The 18,107-nt window shown below is 39.6% G+C and overlaps 1 protein-coding gene across 1 annotated transcript in view; it reads left to right on the top strand.

Annotated features, from left to right (window-relative positions):
- Positions 1-1,028: 1,028 nt before the first annotated feature.
- SPG11 (SPG11 vesicle trafficking associated, spatacsin) overlaps positions 1,029-18,107 on the top strand; it is a 79,508-nt gene continuing 62,429 nt past the window's right edge. The window contains exons 1-7 of the mRNA XM_008702139.2: positions 1,029-1,347; positions 4,231-4,415; positions 5,605-5,829; positions 7,270-7,471; positions 12,156-12,293; positions 12,464-12,912; positions 14,393-14,538. Of these exons, the coding sequence (XP_008700361.2) occupies positions 1,094-1,347; positions 4,231-4,415; positions 5,605-5,829; positions 7,270-7,471; positions 12,156-12,293; positions 12,464-12,912; positions 14,393-14,538 (1,599 nt within the window). The 5' untranslated portion in view covers positions 1,029-1,093. The remainder of the gene's footprint in view (positions 1,348-4,230; positions 4,416-5,604; positions 5,830-7,269; positions 7,472-12,155; positions 12,294-12,463; positions 12,913-14,392; positions 14,539-18,107) is intronic.

Raw genomic sequence — 18,107 nt, 5'->3', positions numbered from 1 at the left:
GAACAAGTGAAAAAAGCAGAGAAAAATGTTCAGAGGTTTATTCCATCAGCTCAGGCAAGAATTGAAAAGCAGGGGTGAGGGAAAGAGAAGAAATTTAGAAGTAAGAAATTTGGAAGAAGGAGTTGACAGCCACCACCTTTATCCAGCCCATCAGCAATGTCTGAGAAGTAGGGGGGTAATGAGGAAAAAGGGGTTGGGGGGCATTAAAAAGAGTCAAGCAAAAATTTTCTAAAGGGGAAGCAAAATTTGACAGTAGTGGTTGGTGTTGGTTGAGGGAGGCTTTCTTTTGAGCGTGACTTTATAGCATGTTCACATAATAAAGCACCCCAATAAAGGGAGAGAAAGAAATGCAGAAGAAAGAAGAATTTTACAGATCCTAGAAGAAGAGGATGTAAATCAGAGCCCAAGTGGAGGGGTTGGCCTATTGGTTACCTGTGTGACCCCAGTTATTGTGAAAAAGAATGTGTTAAGAAAGGTACTGATATTCATTACGACAACTCTCCGAATTCCTCCTCCACCCCTCTTTCCTCACCCCCTCTGCTCCTCTCCAGCTCTGCTGAAGGCCTTGGATCATACTTCCTTGAGAAAAGACTAGTAATGAAATGGGAACTCTACCCACACCACCTCTTAACTTCCCTGTTTCCCTGCCCTTTACAAGGGATATTATTTGACTTCAACTTTCAGGTCCACTCCCTCACGATGGATCAGTCCACTACCAAAGACATGGTAGCACCCAGGGCCTGTAAAAGTAAAAAACAGCACAACAGGAAAAGAAAAAGGAGAGACAGGAACCGGGTTCCGATAGAGGGGAAACAGAGTAAGAAGGCGGAGGGTAATACCACGGAGTGAGTGAAGCTGCTACAGCGTGCCTGAGGCCGCTAAATTTGGCCCTTAACTCTTTCAAGGTAGTGAAGTAAACAGGCTTGAAGCAAAGGCAGACGTAGCTTTGCTGGAGTAATTGGCGCCAGCCTCCACAGGCCAGGAAAGCAATCGGCCGAGATTGGGAGTCACGAGGCAGGGAGCGGGTGGGCTACGCGGCGCATGCCTAGGACGTAGCTGCGCTCAGGTGACCGGAAGAAATGGCCGAGTCAAAATGGCTGCAGAAAAGGCAGCGGGGGGAGCTGCTGGCCTCGGCGCCTGTAGCGCTAAAGCCATGGAGCGGGTTCTACCTATGCTGTTGGTGCCGGTCCCTGTGGAGGCAACGGGGCGGCTGGGATCCCGGGCGCAGTTGCACAGAGAGCAGGAGGTTCTGGGGAGCCTAACAGCTGCAGGCAGCCTGCAAGTGCTTTCCTTGGCGCCGGGCGGCCGGAGCGGGGGTACCTGCTGCCTCGGTGGCCCTTTTCGGCAGTAAGTGCTGCGGGAGGGCTGGGCAATGTCGGAGGAGTCCGGAGCCTTAGCTCGGCTGGCCCCAGTGCTCCCCTCTAGGCGTGGAGGTAGCGGGAGAGGAATGACAGCCGCGGGAAACACCTCAGATGCGATCCGGGTACCCTCTCGGAACCTTTTCCTCGCTTTGCAGCCCCACCCTCGCTTCCGCGTTCCCGGGGCGCGGAAGAGGCATCCAGCTCCTGTGCTGGCCTCGGTGAACCCGGAGCAGGTCCCAACGTAGGGGTTCTTTCATTAATTCAACGTAGGTTAATTGTTACGGTGCTGTGCAACTTGCCCATTTTCTTCTTTCAGTTAAATCCCTTAAAGATAACAGCTGGGGATCATCTCTAATTTGAATCATCCTGATACCTTTTTCTTGTGCCTGAAACAGCGACTTCCTTTACACCTGGGCTTCCCGCCGCCTTCTTCAGGGATAGTCTAGTTTGCCCATTCATTTATTCACTCAACAAATATTTATTACACGCAAACTGTTACTTAGGAGCAGTCTCTAAAGAGTTAAGACAGCTCTTAAATGTGAAGCTTGCATGACTTGGGAAGGCAGAAAAAAAAAAACACAATTATAATCCTGTATTAACTTTCCGCTTCTGTAACTCTGTTCAGGAGTTAGTTTATGTCATGAAGTCTGAGAGTGCCCTCTTAGTCTTTGGGGTCTCTCTGTTTTGAAGTTTTATTTATTTAAGTAATTTCTACACCCAACATGGGGCTCAACTCACAAACCGAAGGTCAAGAGGGGCTTGCTCTTCCAACTGAGCCAGCCAGCACCCCTGGGCTCTTTTTAATAATAGAAAATGTTTAGAAACCATCTCCAAAAACATTAAGTAGTTAAGAGGTGTTTTAGCATTTCCCGGTTCTGTAACAGTGCCTGACAATAGAGATTTGTTTGTTAAATAAGGGGGTGTTTTAATCGGTTTGGCGTTTGTATTCTTTTACTCCTGATCTCTAGATGCTATGAGGAAGAATATCTCCATAGGGGAATTTAGTTAATTCAACTGTGTTAAGTACCTGTGGACACAGTCCTGTAAAGAAAGGAATGAGGCAGAGAAAAGGAAACTCTTCAGGTGTTCGAGAACTTAACAGAAGACACACATAGGAAATAATTTATTGAGGGCATCCATAAGCTACTGCATGAAATTAGTAGATTGAAGGAGAATCAGGAAGGACTTTCTATTTGAATTGGATTTTAATTTTAATTCAAGTACTTCATAGGGTAAAAATAAGGACAAATTTGTATTATTCAGGGTTTACTTATCTCAAAGTGTATATGGTCCTTTTTATATATGTTGAAATCATGTATACTGTATAGTTATTTTTACTGAAAGTTTCCTGTCTTTTCATGTGATGGTATAGTCCATATGTTAATGATGTGTATGGTGTCACTGTATTCTGCCTTTTAAATATACCTTAATTTGTTTAATCTTTTCCATATTCGACATTCAGGTTATCTTCCAGATTTTCACTGTAAACAGGAATTGGGTGCTCATGAAAAATCATCAGTTTAGGTATAAAGATAGAAATATAAAGTATGTCAGTTTTTTTTCTTTAGTAAGTACATTAGAGCACCAAGTCTGATTTTTTTCTTTTTTTTAGATATAAAATTTATTCTGTAGAAAAAAGAAAAGATGAAACTTTCTCAGTATGGTAGCTTTCTCTCATTCCATTGTAGTGTTTTCAGAAGTGAGCCCTTTTATTTATTTATTTTGATTTTTAAATTTTTTTAAAGATTTATTTTTTAAAAAAATTTTATTTATTTATTTGACAGAGAGGGAACACAAGCAAGGGGAGTGGGAGAGGGAGAAGCAGGCTTCCCGCCGGACAGGGAGCCCAATGTGGGGCTCAATCCCAGGACCCTGGGATCATGACCTGAGCTGAAGGCAGACACTTAACGTCTGAGCCACCCAGGCGCCCCTAAAGATTTATTTTAGAGAAGACAGCCCTTGTGTGTGGGCATGTGTTGGGGGGGGGGGAAGCGAAAGGGAGAGAAATCTCACGCAGACTCCCCTGAGTGAGGAGCCCAATCCCATGACCCTGAGATCATGACCTGAGCTGAAATCAAGAGTTGGTTGCTTAACCAATTGAGCCACCCGGGCAACCCCCCCTTACTTTTTAAATGTAGTTTAATTTAATTTGAAGCTGTAGCATCACTCATTAGTCTCTTTCCACCATTGTTAGCCATTGTTGGTATGTTGACATTATACTGCTTTAATAATTTTGTAACTGAGCTGTCCAGCATGGTAGCCATTAGCTGCATGTGACTTAATAAATTTTGCATTTTTCCTTAGTGGCACTATTCACATTTCAAGTGTCAGTAGCCACATGTGGCTTTTGGTTACTATATTGGACAGTGCAGATATATAGAGCACTTGCATCATCATGGAAAGTTCTGTTGGACAGAGCTATTCTATAATATAGTATCTCAGAGTCTTCATAGTCTATAAATACAAATAGTCACTTTTTAAAAGTCTTTGAAAGCCTTTAAGTTAGCAAAACCTATTTTGTTAATTGTGAGTACCACCTCTTGTAAATAATATACATATTTGGTTGTTGAAACTTATCCTTATGACTGTTCTTTAAATATTTCATCGGACAGGATTTAAGATGAAGCAATAGAAGCAGCCATCGTTTATTGCTCCATGCCCTCTTTTCATCACCCACTCCTATATTGTTGGCCTGAAGGGGGGGGGGGTCCCAGAGCAATGTACATTCCCTTAACTTGGGTGTAGAGTTAATGCTACTACCATGTGAACTAAAGAATTGTTCTTTACTCCTTCTGCCCTTCTACCCTCACCGTTGTGGGTAAATATTATTGTGGATAATAGAATATAATTATCTATGCTTTTTCCTTAGCTTCGTATGGGAGGATTCTCATATCAGCAGCTCACCAACAGACAAGCCCAAACTGCTTGCTCTTAGTGAAAATTATGAACTGTTTATCTATGAATTTAATTTGAAAGATGGAAGATGTGATGCAACCATTTTGTATAGCTGTAGCGAGGAGACCTTGCAAAAGCTCATTGAAGATCAAAATATTAGTAAGTATTTACAGGTGGTCTTTCAGCATGTTTTAGTCTGTGACATTGCTGTGTAATCATATGTATTCCAGGAAAAGTTCTTACAGGGATGAAATCAGGGAGGGAGATTTGCCTTGTCCAATGCAGTAATCACTGGTCACGTGGGGCTGTTGAGCATTTGAAGTGTGGTTAATGTGAATTAAGATGTCCTCTAAGTGTCAGACACATACCAGATATAGTATAAAAAAGTAAAATGCCTCGTTAATAGTTTTTTGTATTAATTACATGTTGAAATGATATTTTGGATGTAATGGGATAAATAATATGTAAAAAATTTGTTTCACCGGTTTCTTTTTTCAGTGCAGCTACTAGAAAATTTAAAATTACATTGTGGTTTGCATTTGTGCCTGACAGTATTTCTGTTGGATAGTGCTGATGTAGACTGGTTACCCATCCTGAGGACTGCAGGGAACAGAAATAAAAGTACTCAGGCTTCTATATTTAAGGCAGTAGCATACCCAACACCCTTGATTTTAAGGATCCTTCGTTTTTTGGGTTTTTTTTTTTTCCTTTTTCAGATTTTTTTATTTTTAAGTACTCTCTACACCAAATGTGGGGCTGGAACTCACAACCCCAAGATCAAGAGTCACGTCCTCTTCCGACGGAGCCCGCCGGCTGCCTCCCTTCTTTTTCTTAAAAAAAAAAAAAAATCTGATCTTGTGGAGTTCCCGAGAGAAGTAGGTTTTTTTTTTTTTTTTAAGATTTTATTTATTTATTCGACAGACATAGAGACAGCCAGCGAGACAGGGAGCACAAGCAGGGGGAGTGGGAGAGGAAGAAGCAGGCTCATAGCAGAGGAGCCTGATGTGGGGCTCGATCCCATAACGCCGGGATCACGCCCTGAGCCGAAAGCAGACGCTTAACCGCTGTGCCACCCAGGCGCCCCCTTTTTTTTTTTTAAATCTTCTGTTGTGATCAGACTCTGACCATAAACAGAATGAACAGAGACATTGTAGGCTATCTTTATTCATCCTCTTACTTACCTACCAGTCATCACTTGCTTAGGTGGGTATGAGCATTAACTGCCTAGAGTCGGACAAAGTGCTGTTTCTTCTTTGTTTCACCTGTTCATGCTATGTTTACAAAATCAAAATTACCAACTGTGAAATTGTGACCAGTGAGTTTGAAATAATCTCCTTTTGCTTCCTAGGTGTTTCCTTATTATCTTTGAAACTTCTGTCATTTCGCAATAACAAGTCACTGTTGTTCATCAACAAATGTATTGTCCTACACATTGTATTTCCTGAAAGAGGTGCTGAGATAGAAGTTCTCAACTGTTTCACATTACCCTTGCCTGCACAGGCAGTGGACAGGATTATTGACACGCAGCTCTGCCGAGGAATTCTTTTTGCTTTGAATAGTTTAGGCTGGATCTGTATCCTTGACAATAAAGATGGGGATATGTAGGGGAGGGAATACCTAGAAGGATGAGCCTTTTTTAGGCTTTTAGTTTTAGGGACTGGTATATAGGTAGAATGGTTAGTTTTTCAGTAAAACTTTCCAGGGAAAAAGATCTTCATGAACTTAAAATACTCACCTATATTGCTTTATATTCTATTGAAATATTTTCTAGTGTATGTACATATTTTTTCATGGTCATATAATCATCCAACTTATTTGTGTTTTTTCTAAATTATATATGCTTTATATTACCCATTTATTAAAACATGCTTGTTAAATATCTATTATGTGCTTGTTCCAGAAAGGATTTTGACGACTGCTTATGATGTGATATGTTCATTGTCACGTATAAATATAATCCATTTATCTCTAATGATTCCATCATATTAGTGAATCATAGGGTTTGCTTAACCACTTTTAATTTGGTTTTGGAAATATTATAGTTTTTTTTTTTTTTTTTGTCTCTAGCAGATCCATAGATCATTAGCAAAATTGTTCTGAAGACTTGGAAAATGACCCCTTACATGATTTTGGAACTTGTATTTCTGAATTAAAGGGATGGTTTTTCTACTTTAGTATAAAATAGCCTTTATTAAAATTTCTTTTGTAAAAATGTCATAAAATGTTGCATTAACTTCATTTTTGTTGCCAGGTTATAGAATGGTGCTGTCCAGCATGGTAGGCACTAGGCTTCTATGGCTGTTGAGCACTTGAAATTGGCTGCTGTGATTGAGGAACAGAATTCTTAGTTTTACTTAATTACTTTAAATTTAAAAGCTGATAGTTGCATCAATTATTGGAGAACTTCTAAGTATATTTAAGTCCCCAAATGTGAATTTTATGAAGTTTAAATACAGATCAGGTATTTCCAATGAAAATTGAGTGTCTAAACTGAGATTTGCTACAAGTGTAAAATACCAGATTTTGAACATTTATATGAAAAAAAGGTTGTAAAATATCTCAATTTTATTTATATCAGTTACATGTTGAGATGGTAATATCTTGGGTATTTGGGTTAAATAAAATGTATTACTAAAATTAGGTTCACTGGTTTTTTTTTTTTTAATAAGACTACTAGAAAATTTACAGTGACAAATATAGCTCACATTGTATTTCTCTTGGACAGCACCATTGTCGAACACTAGTGGAAAATATTAGCAAGGTATCATTCAAGGCCTGGCACAGAATGAATGGATTTTCAACAAGTATTGCTGAATGAACCCTCAGGTTTATTGGGCCACCAACTTCGTAGTCCTCCGATTACTGTGATGAGGGCTTTCTCGGTGTCCGCTGTTCCTTTTGTTACTATCCCTGCAAGGTTGCAGCCATGAAGGTTTATAAGCTCCATCCCACCCTGTGCTTGAAGTGGTGAGGCTTACTTAAGACTGACATTTTCTTTAACTCTAACTCAAAGACATTTTTGACGTTGTGGATGGTACACATGTAGCTCACGTGGATTTAGCACTTCACCAAGAAGACATGTATGGTGAGCGGCAGCAGGAGCCAGCCAAGATTTCTTCCTTTACTTCACTGAAAGTGTCTCAGGACCTAGATGTTGTAGTGATTGTCGGCTCCTCCAGCTCTGCAATTGCTCTTAACTTAAACTTGTATTTCAGGTATGTAAATTACTGCACTCTCTAATTTGAGGTAAATAAAGCCGTAAGAGGTAGAAAATGTACTTGTTAGCTTTTTTTTAAAGCAGTTTTATTTCTCTATTCAGCTAGGTTGTGTTCTAGCTACTACCTAGTGGGGTTGTTACTGTAAAATTGTGCAAATGACCTTGGCTACCTTTTTATTTCTTAATGTATATCAAAGCTATGATTTTGATTTGTGTATGTTATTATATATGGCTTATATCATGTAAGGAAAAACATTATCAAGCATAGTTTTAAAAATAATCAAGTACATATGGGGCGCCTAGGTAGCACAGTCGTTAAGCGTCTGCCTTCAGCTCTGGGCGTGATCCCGGCGTTCTGGGATCGAGCCCCACATCAGGCTCCTCCGCTGGGAGCCTGCTTCTTCCTCTCCCACTCCCCCTGCTTGTGTTCCCTCTCTCGCTGGCTGTCTCTCTCTCTCTGTCAAGTAAATAAATAAAATCTTTTAAAAAAAAAATCAAGTACATAAAACATAATAGCACGGTTGGCTATTAATACATTATTTACCCACTTTTTGGGGCGCCTGGGTGGCTCAGTCATTAAGCATCTGCCTTCGGCTCAGGGCGTGATCCCGGAGTTCTGGGATCGAGCCCCACGTCGGGCTCTTCCGCTGGGAGCCTGCTTCTTTCTCTCCCACTCCCCCTGCTTGTGTTCCCTCTCTCGCTGGCTGTCTCTCTCTGTTAAATAAATAAAATCTTAAAAAAAAAAAATACATTATTTACCCACTTTTTGCCCTACATTAGAGTAGGAGAAAAAGGGATTTACCCTGTGTTAGAATTGCTGCTTATGTGGCTCAGGGTCCTGGCAGCCTTTCTCTTGAAGGACTTTGATACGATATATTAAACTAGCTTTCTCCAGCCAGGATTTCCTCAGGTGTTTCCCTTGAAGGACCCACATTTGTGGCTATCTAAATACATTAGTAAAAATTGAGTGCTTCTTTGTGTTTCTTTTTGATTTAGATATCCCAGTTACCTCTGATTTTATAATGTTTGAGAGAGGTATGATACGAGAGGTGTAAGTACACACCCCAGCCTGTACCTTACGACTTATCTAAAAGTAGGCTAGTCCACATTTATGACTTCCAGTATTTAGGGTCATGCAGAACCATTAGGATTTCTGATCCTAACTTAGGATCAGAATGAGATAAACAAACCCTTGAGTAATTGGGAATGCAGTTTGATGGCTTTTATTGCTTATTGTTTGGATCACAAGAAAGGATACATTCATCTTCACATAACTACCAGAACTGTGATTTTTTTTTAAATGGCCTTTTAATGCTTTCCTTTTTTTTTTTTTAATCTTTAAGCAGGGATGATTAACACATTCTCACATCATGTGCTTGTTTATCAGTAGGCCATTTTTCCTGACTAAAACATACTCTGTGTATATAGACTTATCTCCTAATCATGTACCTTAGAAAATAATTTGATAGGTGAGGTGGGAGGAAAGCCTACTCAGCCACCCTGATCCTCGAGTGTAGGGTTCCATTCCTGTGGATGTTTTGGTAGCACTTGAGGAGAGCTCTGAAGAGGGCATCAGGCACATTCCTTTGAACAAATTGCGTTGAGCTCAGCTACTTTAACATCAGTCAAAGCTAGTGTTTTATTTCCACTAAATTTGGGGATCTGTCCTGCCCAACTAAATGAGTAATCTCTATTTATTATTTACATGAATGCTCTTTAATTAGTATGATTTCTCTGGAGTTGACTGCATATTTTATTTTCTTTTTTTTTTCTTTTTTTTTTTTTTTTAAAGATTTTATTTATTTATTCGACAGAGATAGAGACAGCCAGCGAGAGAGGGAACACAAGCAGGGGGAGTGGGAGAGGAAGAAGCAGGCTCATGGGGAAGAGCCTGATGTGGGACTTGATCCCGGAACGCCGGGATCACGCCCTGAGCCGAAGGCAGACGCTTAACCGCTGTGCCACCCAGGCGCCCCCCTGCATATTTTATTTTCTAAGTGTGCTCTGAAGTTAAAAATGTGTTTCTCTTTCGTCACTCCTGGTTTTAGCTTTTTTCCCCAATACAGAATGTTAGTCTCTCCTTTTCATTTTATCCTTTAAGATCTACCTCTCTCACGAGGCCTTTTCTTACTAAAACCCCTTCCACTTGTAATTTTATACTCCTTTTATCATTTTTTCTTCTTTGAACTTCTGTAGCACTTTTGCTTTGAATTACAGTTTGGCACTTAGTTGTATAGTCTTGTATTATTTCCCTCATTTTTTCATGTTTCCTATAGAGTTTGTAAGCTCCTTGAGAAGCTAAACTCATGGTTCTTTCAGTTCATTGTCAGTGACTTTTTCTTCCATTTTACTTTAGCTGTCCCCTCCCATGCTCTTACCCTGGCTTTGTCATTGTTTGAAACTGTTCCTCCCCCAGATCACTAATCTACACATCTCACTTCCCAACCACAACTTCCCAAACTTTCCACATCACTTACTCAAGTACCCCCACTCTTCTTGTTGTCTGACATCATTAGAATTTCCGGTCAGTTGACCTTCCACTCTCTTGGCCCCTCTTGTCTTGACATCCCTCCCTTTCTAGCATGAATTTTGACTCTCATTTCAGTCTCTTTTTTTGCATGCCCCCTAAACTCTTGCTTCTGCCCTGTGGTAGCACTTGGCCTGACAAAATCACCCCCCCCACACACTCTGCCTTCTCTGTCCCTGCACCCAAGCAACCAGGCACTAGTGAGAAAACCACAAAGGAAAATTGATAGCACTGTAAGTTCACTTTTGCTACCTTTAACTGGTCTCTGAGTATTACCTGGAAATTTTATAATGATTTTCATGAGCCCATTCTTTACAACAATGTTTTGCTTTTGTTTTTAAAGATTTTATTTATTTATTTGACAGAGAGACAGCCAGCAAGAGAGGGAACACAAGCTGGGGGAATGGGAGAGGAAGAAGCAGGCTCCCTGTGGAGCAGGGAGCCCAATGCGGGGCTCGATCCCAGGGTGCTGGGATCATGACCTGGGCCAAAGGTAGACGCTTAATGATTGAGCCACCCAGGCGCCCCTACGACAATGTTTTTAAACCTCTCTTTTCCTCAGGTCTCTACTCATTCTTTACCCCCAAGTCTTGGGTGACTTTGCCTCCTACTTTATAAAGGAAGTAGAATCTAATGAGAGCTCCCTCAGTTTCTCACATTAAGTTACAACCCCACTTTCCTGTACCCAACTCCTCATCTTCCCCTCTATTACAATGGATTCCCCTCCTTCTATGAAGGCCCATCCCTCTGTGCTCTGGATCCTATTTCTTCCCTCTTTCTTAAGGACTCTTTTCCATTTCCTCCCTTTTTTATATCTCAAACCTCTTTTAAGTATTAGACCCATATCTAGTTGATCACCAGGTCCTAGTCATTCTACATCCTAAATGTTTCTTGAATCTGTCCACTTAAGTCCTCTGTTATCACTCTCATCCATGCCACAGTCATCGCTTCCTGAACTAAGGTAAGGTAACAGCTCCTAATTGGTCTCCAGATGTCTGCTCTTACCCCCTCAACTTCATGCTCTGTACAATAGCCACAGTGATGCTGTAAAAATGGATAGCTTATCAGAGAACTAGCCAGATATTAACATCTGGGGGCAGGGTATCTACCTCTGGGCAGGGGGGATGGGGAACGACCGTCTCCATGCCTCATCTTTTCTCACTGTTACCCTGTCTTTAACTTCTTTTCATCATCTCCTTGATGCATGTATGTTAACATACTACCTTCAAATTGTTGAAACGGTTAATAGTAATTTAAGTGCTCAGGGTGTTTAAATGCCTCTCTTTCTTCCCCAGCTACTCTTCTGTATACGATCATATTGCTTTTCTGCTTAAAACCCTTATTTAGCTTCCCCCCACCAAGATGAAACTAAAAATCCTTAGTAGCCATAAAGCCCTATACCGTCTGTCTCCTGCCAGGCTCTCCTGCCTCATCTCACACCACCTTGCTTCTCATTCCCTATGCTTTAGCCACCTTTGCCTTCTTCGTGTTTCTCAAATGTGACAGCCCTCTTTCTACATATACTCTCACATGTACACCTGCACTTGTATTTTGTCTTTCTAGTTCTTACGCATTCCCCTGGTATCAGCCTACATCTTACTTTGTGGTGACAGTATTATGAGCAGTTAAAAACCTGGGCTTTATGGTCACATTGACTGGGTTCAAATCCAGCCCCACTTTGAGGCTTCGTTTCCATATCTATAAAATGAGGGTGTATTTACCTCATAGTGTTGAAAGGTTTAGTTTATATAAAGTTTTTATCACCACACCTGCGATATAGTAGACAGTAAGTGCTCTTATCTCTTCATAAAGCTAACTGCCCGTGTCAAATTTTTTTTCTTGAGATATAATTGACATACAACATTATATTAGTTTCAGCTGTATAACATAATGATTCAGTATATGTATGTATTATGAAATGAACACTACCAACAGTTCATTGCCACACATAGTTATAAATGGGTCAGATTCTTAAGGCTGACTTTATCATTCTGCTATAAGCAATGGAGTTAAGGAATCCTGTTCACAGAAACTTACTTTCTGTACTGTTCCGTCTGTGTGACACCCCCGCCCCTCCAGTTTTAACAGGAGCAGTAGTAACACAGATTTGGATTTGATCATCATTGTTGACCATGGCTATCATTTTAAAATGTAGGCAACACCCAGGACACCTACTGTGTGAAAGAACTCAAGAAGACATTCCTATTGAAGGCCCTAAGGGCATAGATGAAGATGATCCTGTTAATTCTGACTACAACATGAAACTGACCAAGTTTTCCTTTCAAGTTGATAGGTACAGAAACTCCCTTTTTGGATTTACTTTATTATTTCCATTTTTTGTCCTTTTTACTAAAGGGCTTTACAGAAGTAGACACTTTTTTTTTTAATGCATGTTCTTCTTGACTTAGTGTTTTATTTAGTGCCTTTCACTGTAACAGTTGTGAGTTCTACCCTATCTTCCAGGTCTTGGAAAGCCCAGCTAGTATCATTGAATGAAACAATAAAGAGCTCCAAACTGGAGGTTTCCTATTGTGCTCCATGGTTCCAGAATATTTCACATTTGGAATCCCCTGAATCTGGTAACCACAGTACCAGTATGCCAGGCTGGGCCTTTATTCCACAGGACGTAATGCACAGCCACTCTAAGTTTCCACAGAAGGATCATGCCAACACGAGTGAACCAGGGAGATCGTGGAAAATAATGAACATTAGTGAACAAGAGGAACCTGTTGAGCTTACATGTATGTCTGTGACAGGATTCAGTGCACTGTTTACTTGGGCAGTGGAAAGGACGGGCTGCACCATTGGCCTCTGGGATTTGGAGACCCAGGGTATGCAGTGTTTCTCCCTTGGCAAAAAGTGTATTCCTATAGAAACTAGTGGAGACCAGCAGCTGTGCCTTGTTTTGACAGGTGAGAATGTCTTATATCAGGTTGAAATCCATCGCTCAGAGGTGTGCTTTTTAAACCTATGTTATTTCTGCTCTGGTGATGTTAGTGCCTACTCTCTCCTCTAAGTGGTAGTCTTTCATGGGGGAAATTTGGTGTTACTCTTGATACTTTTGTCTGATATATTTGATTTCTAACTAAGGTTAATTTTGCTCAGCTAAATGCTCAGCTCAGATACTAAGTTAGAGAAAGTCTTAGGAGTAATAAAGGTTGGTTTTAATCCAGGGAGTCTTCACTTGACTCGTCTGTGGAAGCAAAAGTTGCAGACTGGCTGCTTGTGGACCATCTATGAACCAAATCTATTTTGTTCGGCTTGCACTATCTAAACTCCTTAAAAAAGACTTTAGTATAGGGGCGCCTGGGTGGCACAGTGGTTAAGCATCTGCCTTCGGCTCAGGGCGTGATCCTGGCATTATGGGATCGAGCCCCACATCAGGCTCTTCTGCTATGAGCCTGCTTCTTCCTCTCCCGCTCCCCATGCTTGTGTTCCCTCTCTCGCTGGCTGTCTATTTCTGTCGAATAAATAAAATCTTAAAAAAAAAAAAAGGGGGTGCCTGGGTGGCGCAGTCATTAAGCATCTGCCTTCAGCTCAGGGCGTGATCCCGGCGTTATGGGATCGAGCCCCACATCAGGCTCCTCTGCTATGAGCCTGCTTCTTCCTCTCCCACTCCCCCTGCTTGTGTTCCCTCTCTCTCTGGCTGTCTCTATCTCTGTTAAATAAATAAATAAAATCTTTAAAAAAAAAAAAAAGACTTTAGTATAAATATGCAAAATAAGAGGATTTCCTGCTGTTACTGAAAAAATTGTAAGATCTGGCAACACTAGGCCTGCATTCCTGCATAGTAATTTACGGGTTGGAGCTGAATTTCAGTTCTCTTAGATGGGCCATTTTCTTGTTAGGTTTTTCTTGCACTTGTCTCACCACCTATTTGGCCCTGTAGACATTTGAGTTTGGTATTTTGGATATATATTTATTCAGCATTTATGCTATAACCTCCTACAAAGCTACTGAATGATGTGATCATACTATGTGTCTCTTTAATACCCAAATTTTGGTAATAATGTATTTCTTTGTGTCAAGAGCATGCTCTTTGCTTTAACTTAGTAAATCAGAAATGTAACATGTCCGTAAATAATTTTAAATTCCAGGCATTGATTGTGCAGGATAATAGAAAGTAGAGAAGTGAGATTTAGTACTATTTCATAGGATGATGCATTATTCTAACTAGAATGTACCCTGTGGTCCATGTTTAAAAAATAAAAGTCGTCTTTAAAAACATTTAAAAAATCAAATTAACTATGGTCATAGTAGTACCTGATGTCCAATAAATATATTTGTAATTACAGCACTGAAGTATTGAGTTATTCGAAATTAATTCATGTTATAGTTCTAAAACCTAAGTCCTCATAATTTATTTAATGCAACTTTTATTTTTCCCTGTAGAAAATGGACTCTCTCTGATTTTGTTTGGATTGACTCAGGAGGAGTTTTTAAATAGACTAATGATCCATGGAAGTGCCAGCACTGTGGACTCTCTTTGCCATCTCAATGGTTGGGGGAGGTGCTCAATCCCCATACATGCACTGGAGGTAACAAAATTAAATGTCCGTATGACTTTGCTTGACTATTTTCTGTATATACTCTTATTTGACTGAAGATTTGGGAGAATTCATTTAACCTAGCAGTAAAAAGAACTATAGTCTTTACCCAACCATTTGCTTAGTTCTTGTTATTTCATTACCCAAATTCTGCTTAGCAGTTGACCCTTTTTGGCCTTCAAAGATATAAAATTATAATAACCACTAAGAAAAAAAAAGGTGCAAGGAATGGAAGCAACAGTAAGCTGATAAGACTAAATGAAGTGGAAGCAAGCTATGGAAAGCATGAACAAGAGTGATCTTTTATTTCTACCTGTGGTCTCTAGTCTTCTCTCCAGCTGTAGAAGCAACATACCCTGAATTTGTATAGCATTTTATAGTGCACACTCTTAGATATCTAGTTTTGTCTTAAAATGACCACATGAGATGGGTTGGATAGTTTTTTTATTCCATTTTACAGATGAAAAACCTTAGGCTCAGAATGGTTGAGTGAGTGGCTCATAGCATTACTAATAAGAACTGGAGCTAGAATCAAAGTTAGGGTACTTTTCTCTATACCACACAGTCCCTGAAAGGTAAAAAACTGAAAGTAAACCATGTTATTTGCAAATCTGTATTTTTAATGACAGCTTTATTAAAATTAATATGGGGCACCTGGGTGGCTCAGTTGGTTAAGCCTCTACCTTCGGTTCAGGTCATGACCCTCTGGGGTCAAGGACTTGATCCAAGTCCTTGGATCAAGCTCTCTGCTCATCAGGGAGCCTGCTTCTCCCTCTCCCCCTGCTTGTGCTTTCTCGCTCTCTCGCTCTTTCACTCTCTTGCTCTCTCTCAAATAAATAAAATCTTTTTTAAAAAATAAATTATAATTCACATACTATAAAATTCACCCACATAAGTATACAATCCATTCGTTTTTAGTGTATTCTGGCTCGTACAGCTATCACCACTATCTAATTCCAGAACATTTTCATTTCTCTAAAAAGAAACTCTGTACTCATTAGCAGTCACTTAAAATTTCTTGTGGCCTCTAAGTTCCAGACACTAATATACTTTCTGGCTCTGGATTTGCCAATTCTGGACATATAAATGGAAGTATAAAATATGTAGCCTTTTGTGACTAGATTCTTTCACTTAGCATGTTTTCAGGTGTCCTCAGTGTTGTAGCATATATCAGTACTTCATTTTTTGTATGGCTGAATGATATTCCATTATATGGCTATACCACATTTTGTTTATCCATTCATCCGTTGATGGACATTTGTGTTGTTTCCGCTTTTTGGTTATTATAAATAATCCTGTGAACCATGGCGTATAAGTTTTGTTTCATGTTTTCATTTCTCTTGGGTATACACCTAGCAGTGGGATTACTGGGTCACTTAACTTCTTGAAGAACCACAAAATTGTTTTTCCCAGCAGTTTCACTATTTTACATACCCACCAGCAGTGTATGAGGGCTCCAACAGCGCCACACCCTCACCAACACTTGTTATTGTTGACCTTTTTGTTACAACCATCCTTTTAGTAGTGAAGTCAATATCTCATTGTGGGTATTTTGTGTGTGTGTGTTTTTGTTTTTGTGTGTGGTTGGTTTGTTTTAGTAAGCCCAATGCCTAGTGTGGGGCTTGAACCCACGACTCCAAATTGAGAGTCGCATGCTGTCCTGACTGAGCCAGCCTGGGACCCCTCATTGTGGTTTTGATTTGCATTTTCTGAATGACTAATGATGTTGAACATGTTTTCATGTACTTATTATCCATTTGTATATGTCTTTGGAGAAATGTCTATTTAAAACTTTGTCCATTTTTAAATTTTTTGTCTCTGTCGTTGAGTTCTAAGAGTTCCTTATGTATTCTGGTTACTAGACTCTGATGACTTTCAAATATTTTCTCCCATTCTGCAGTTGTCTTTTCACTTTCTCAGTGGCATCCTTTGAAAAAGGTTTTTAATTTTGATAAAGTCAGCTTACTTTTTTTTTTTTTTAAATCTCTAGTGCTTTTGGTGTCATGTCTAAGAAACCATTGCCTAAACTGAGGTGATGGAGATTTATGAGTTTTATCATTTTAGCTCTTACATTTTAGGTGTATGGTACATTTTGATTAATTTCTGTGGTATTTTATGTGGTATTAGGGATCCAATTTCATTCTTTTGCAGAAAGATACTCATTTTTTCCAGCACCATTTGTTGAAGAACTTACTTTTCTACACTACATAATATCATTAAAGAAAATTTGAGTAATTGGGGGAAAAAAGAAAATTTAGTCACCTATAAATCTATTATCCAGAAGTAATCATGCCTATTTCCATATGGTTGTTTTTCTTAAATATTAATGTTAATAATAAGGTCTTATTTCATTCATCTTCTTATCAATCCTATAGGTAGATGCTGTTATTAACCCTATTTTATTGATGAGGAAGCACAGGTTAGGAAATCTAATTCAGATATACATGGACAGCAGGTGGTAGTTAGCCAGGATTTGACCCAGGCAGTGTGACTACAGACCACAGAGCCTACAGTGTGTCCTTATACAGTGCTCAGATGTGTGTGAGTTTAATGAGGATTGGATGGTATATGAGGGATCACAACCAACACCACAGAAATATAAACAATTAGAAGAGAATATTAAGAATTTTATGCCAACAAATTGGGCAATTTGGAAGAGGATGGATAAATTCCTAGAAATGTATAAAAAAGGATTGCATGGTATGTGGAGCATTGTTTTGGCCTTGGTCTCCCCCCACATACAAATGAGTGAGTATATATGATTTTAGTGATAACAACAACAATAATAAAGACTCTTGTACCTGGCGTCCAGGCAAGAGCTAGATTATCGTTAACATTCTTGACTGTGTGCCCCTCTCCATCCTATTCTCTTATTTTGCTTAGTGTCAGAGTTAACTAGCATTCTGAAAATTTTAACAATGCCCTTGCTTTTCTTTATCTTACTCCGTATAAATATAGCCTCAAATAATGCTATTTTGTTTTGGCTGTTGCTGAATTTCATATGTAATGGAATCACTGTATATATTCCTTAGGGCCCCCTTTTTTTTTTTTTAACACTAAACATGATTTTTTGTGATTCATCCAGTGTTAATTTGTATAGCTATAATTTATTCAGTTTCACTCCCATATGGTATCCCATTGTATAAATATATCTTTATCCAACTTTAGGTTTTTTCCAGTTGTTTGCTGTTATGAACCATGTTGCTGTAAACAGTACACATCTACTGCAGTACGTGTGCAAGAGTTTCTCTGTGGTGGTGGTGGTAGGATTGCCGGGTCGTAGGACATGTGCATCTTTCACTTCACTAGATGATACTCTAGTTTTCCAGGGTTGACTTAGCAGTTTATACTCTCACCAACAGTGTATGTTAGTTTTCATTGTTGATGTCTTTTCCAGCATTTGGCATATCCAGATTTTTAAAAAATTTGCCAATCTGATACTATGATGGGTTTTAATTTGCATTTTCCTGCTGGTTAAAGTTGATGTATATATGACATTTGGATTTCTTTTGTGAAGTGACTGTTCATGTCTTTTGCCTATTCTGTCTTGGGGTGTTTGT

The sequence above is a fragment of the Ursus maritimus genome, unplaced genomic scaffold (genome assembly GCF_017311325.1).
Source record: "Ursus maritimus isolate PB19 unplaced genomic scaffold, ASM1731132v1 scaffold_35, whole genome shotgun sequence".
Classification (NCBI taxonomy): domain Eukaryota; kingdom Metazoa; phylum Chordata; class Mammalia; order Carnivora; family Ursidae; genus Ursus; species Ursus maritimus.
This window is presented reverse-complemented; position numbering and strand designations above follow the sequence as displayed.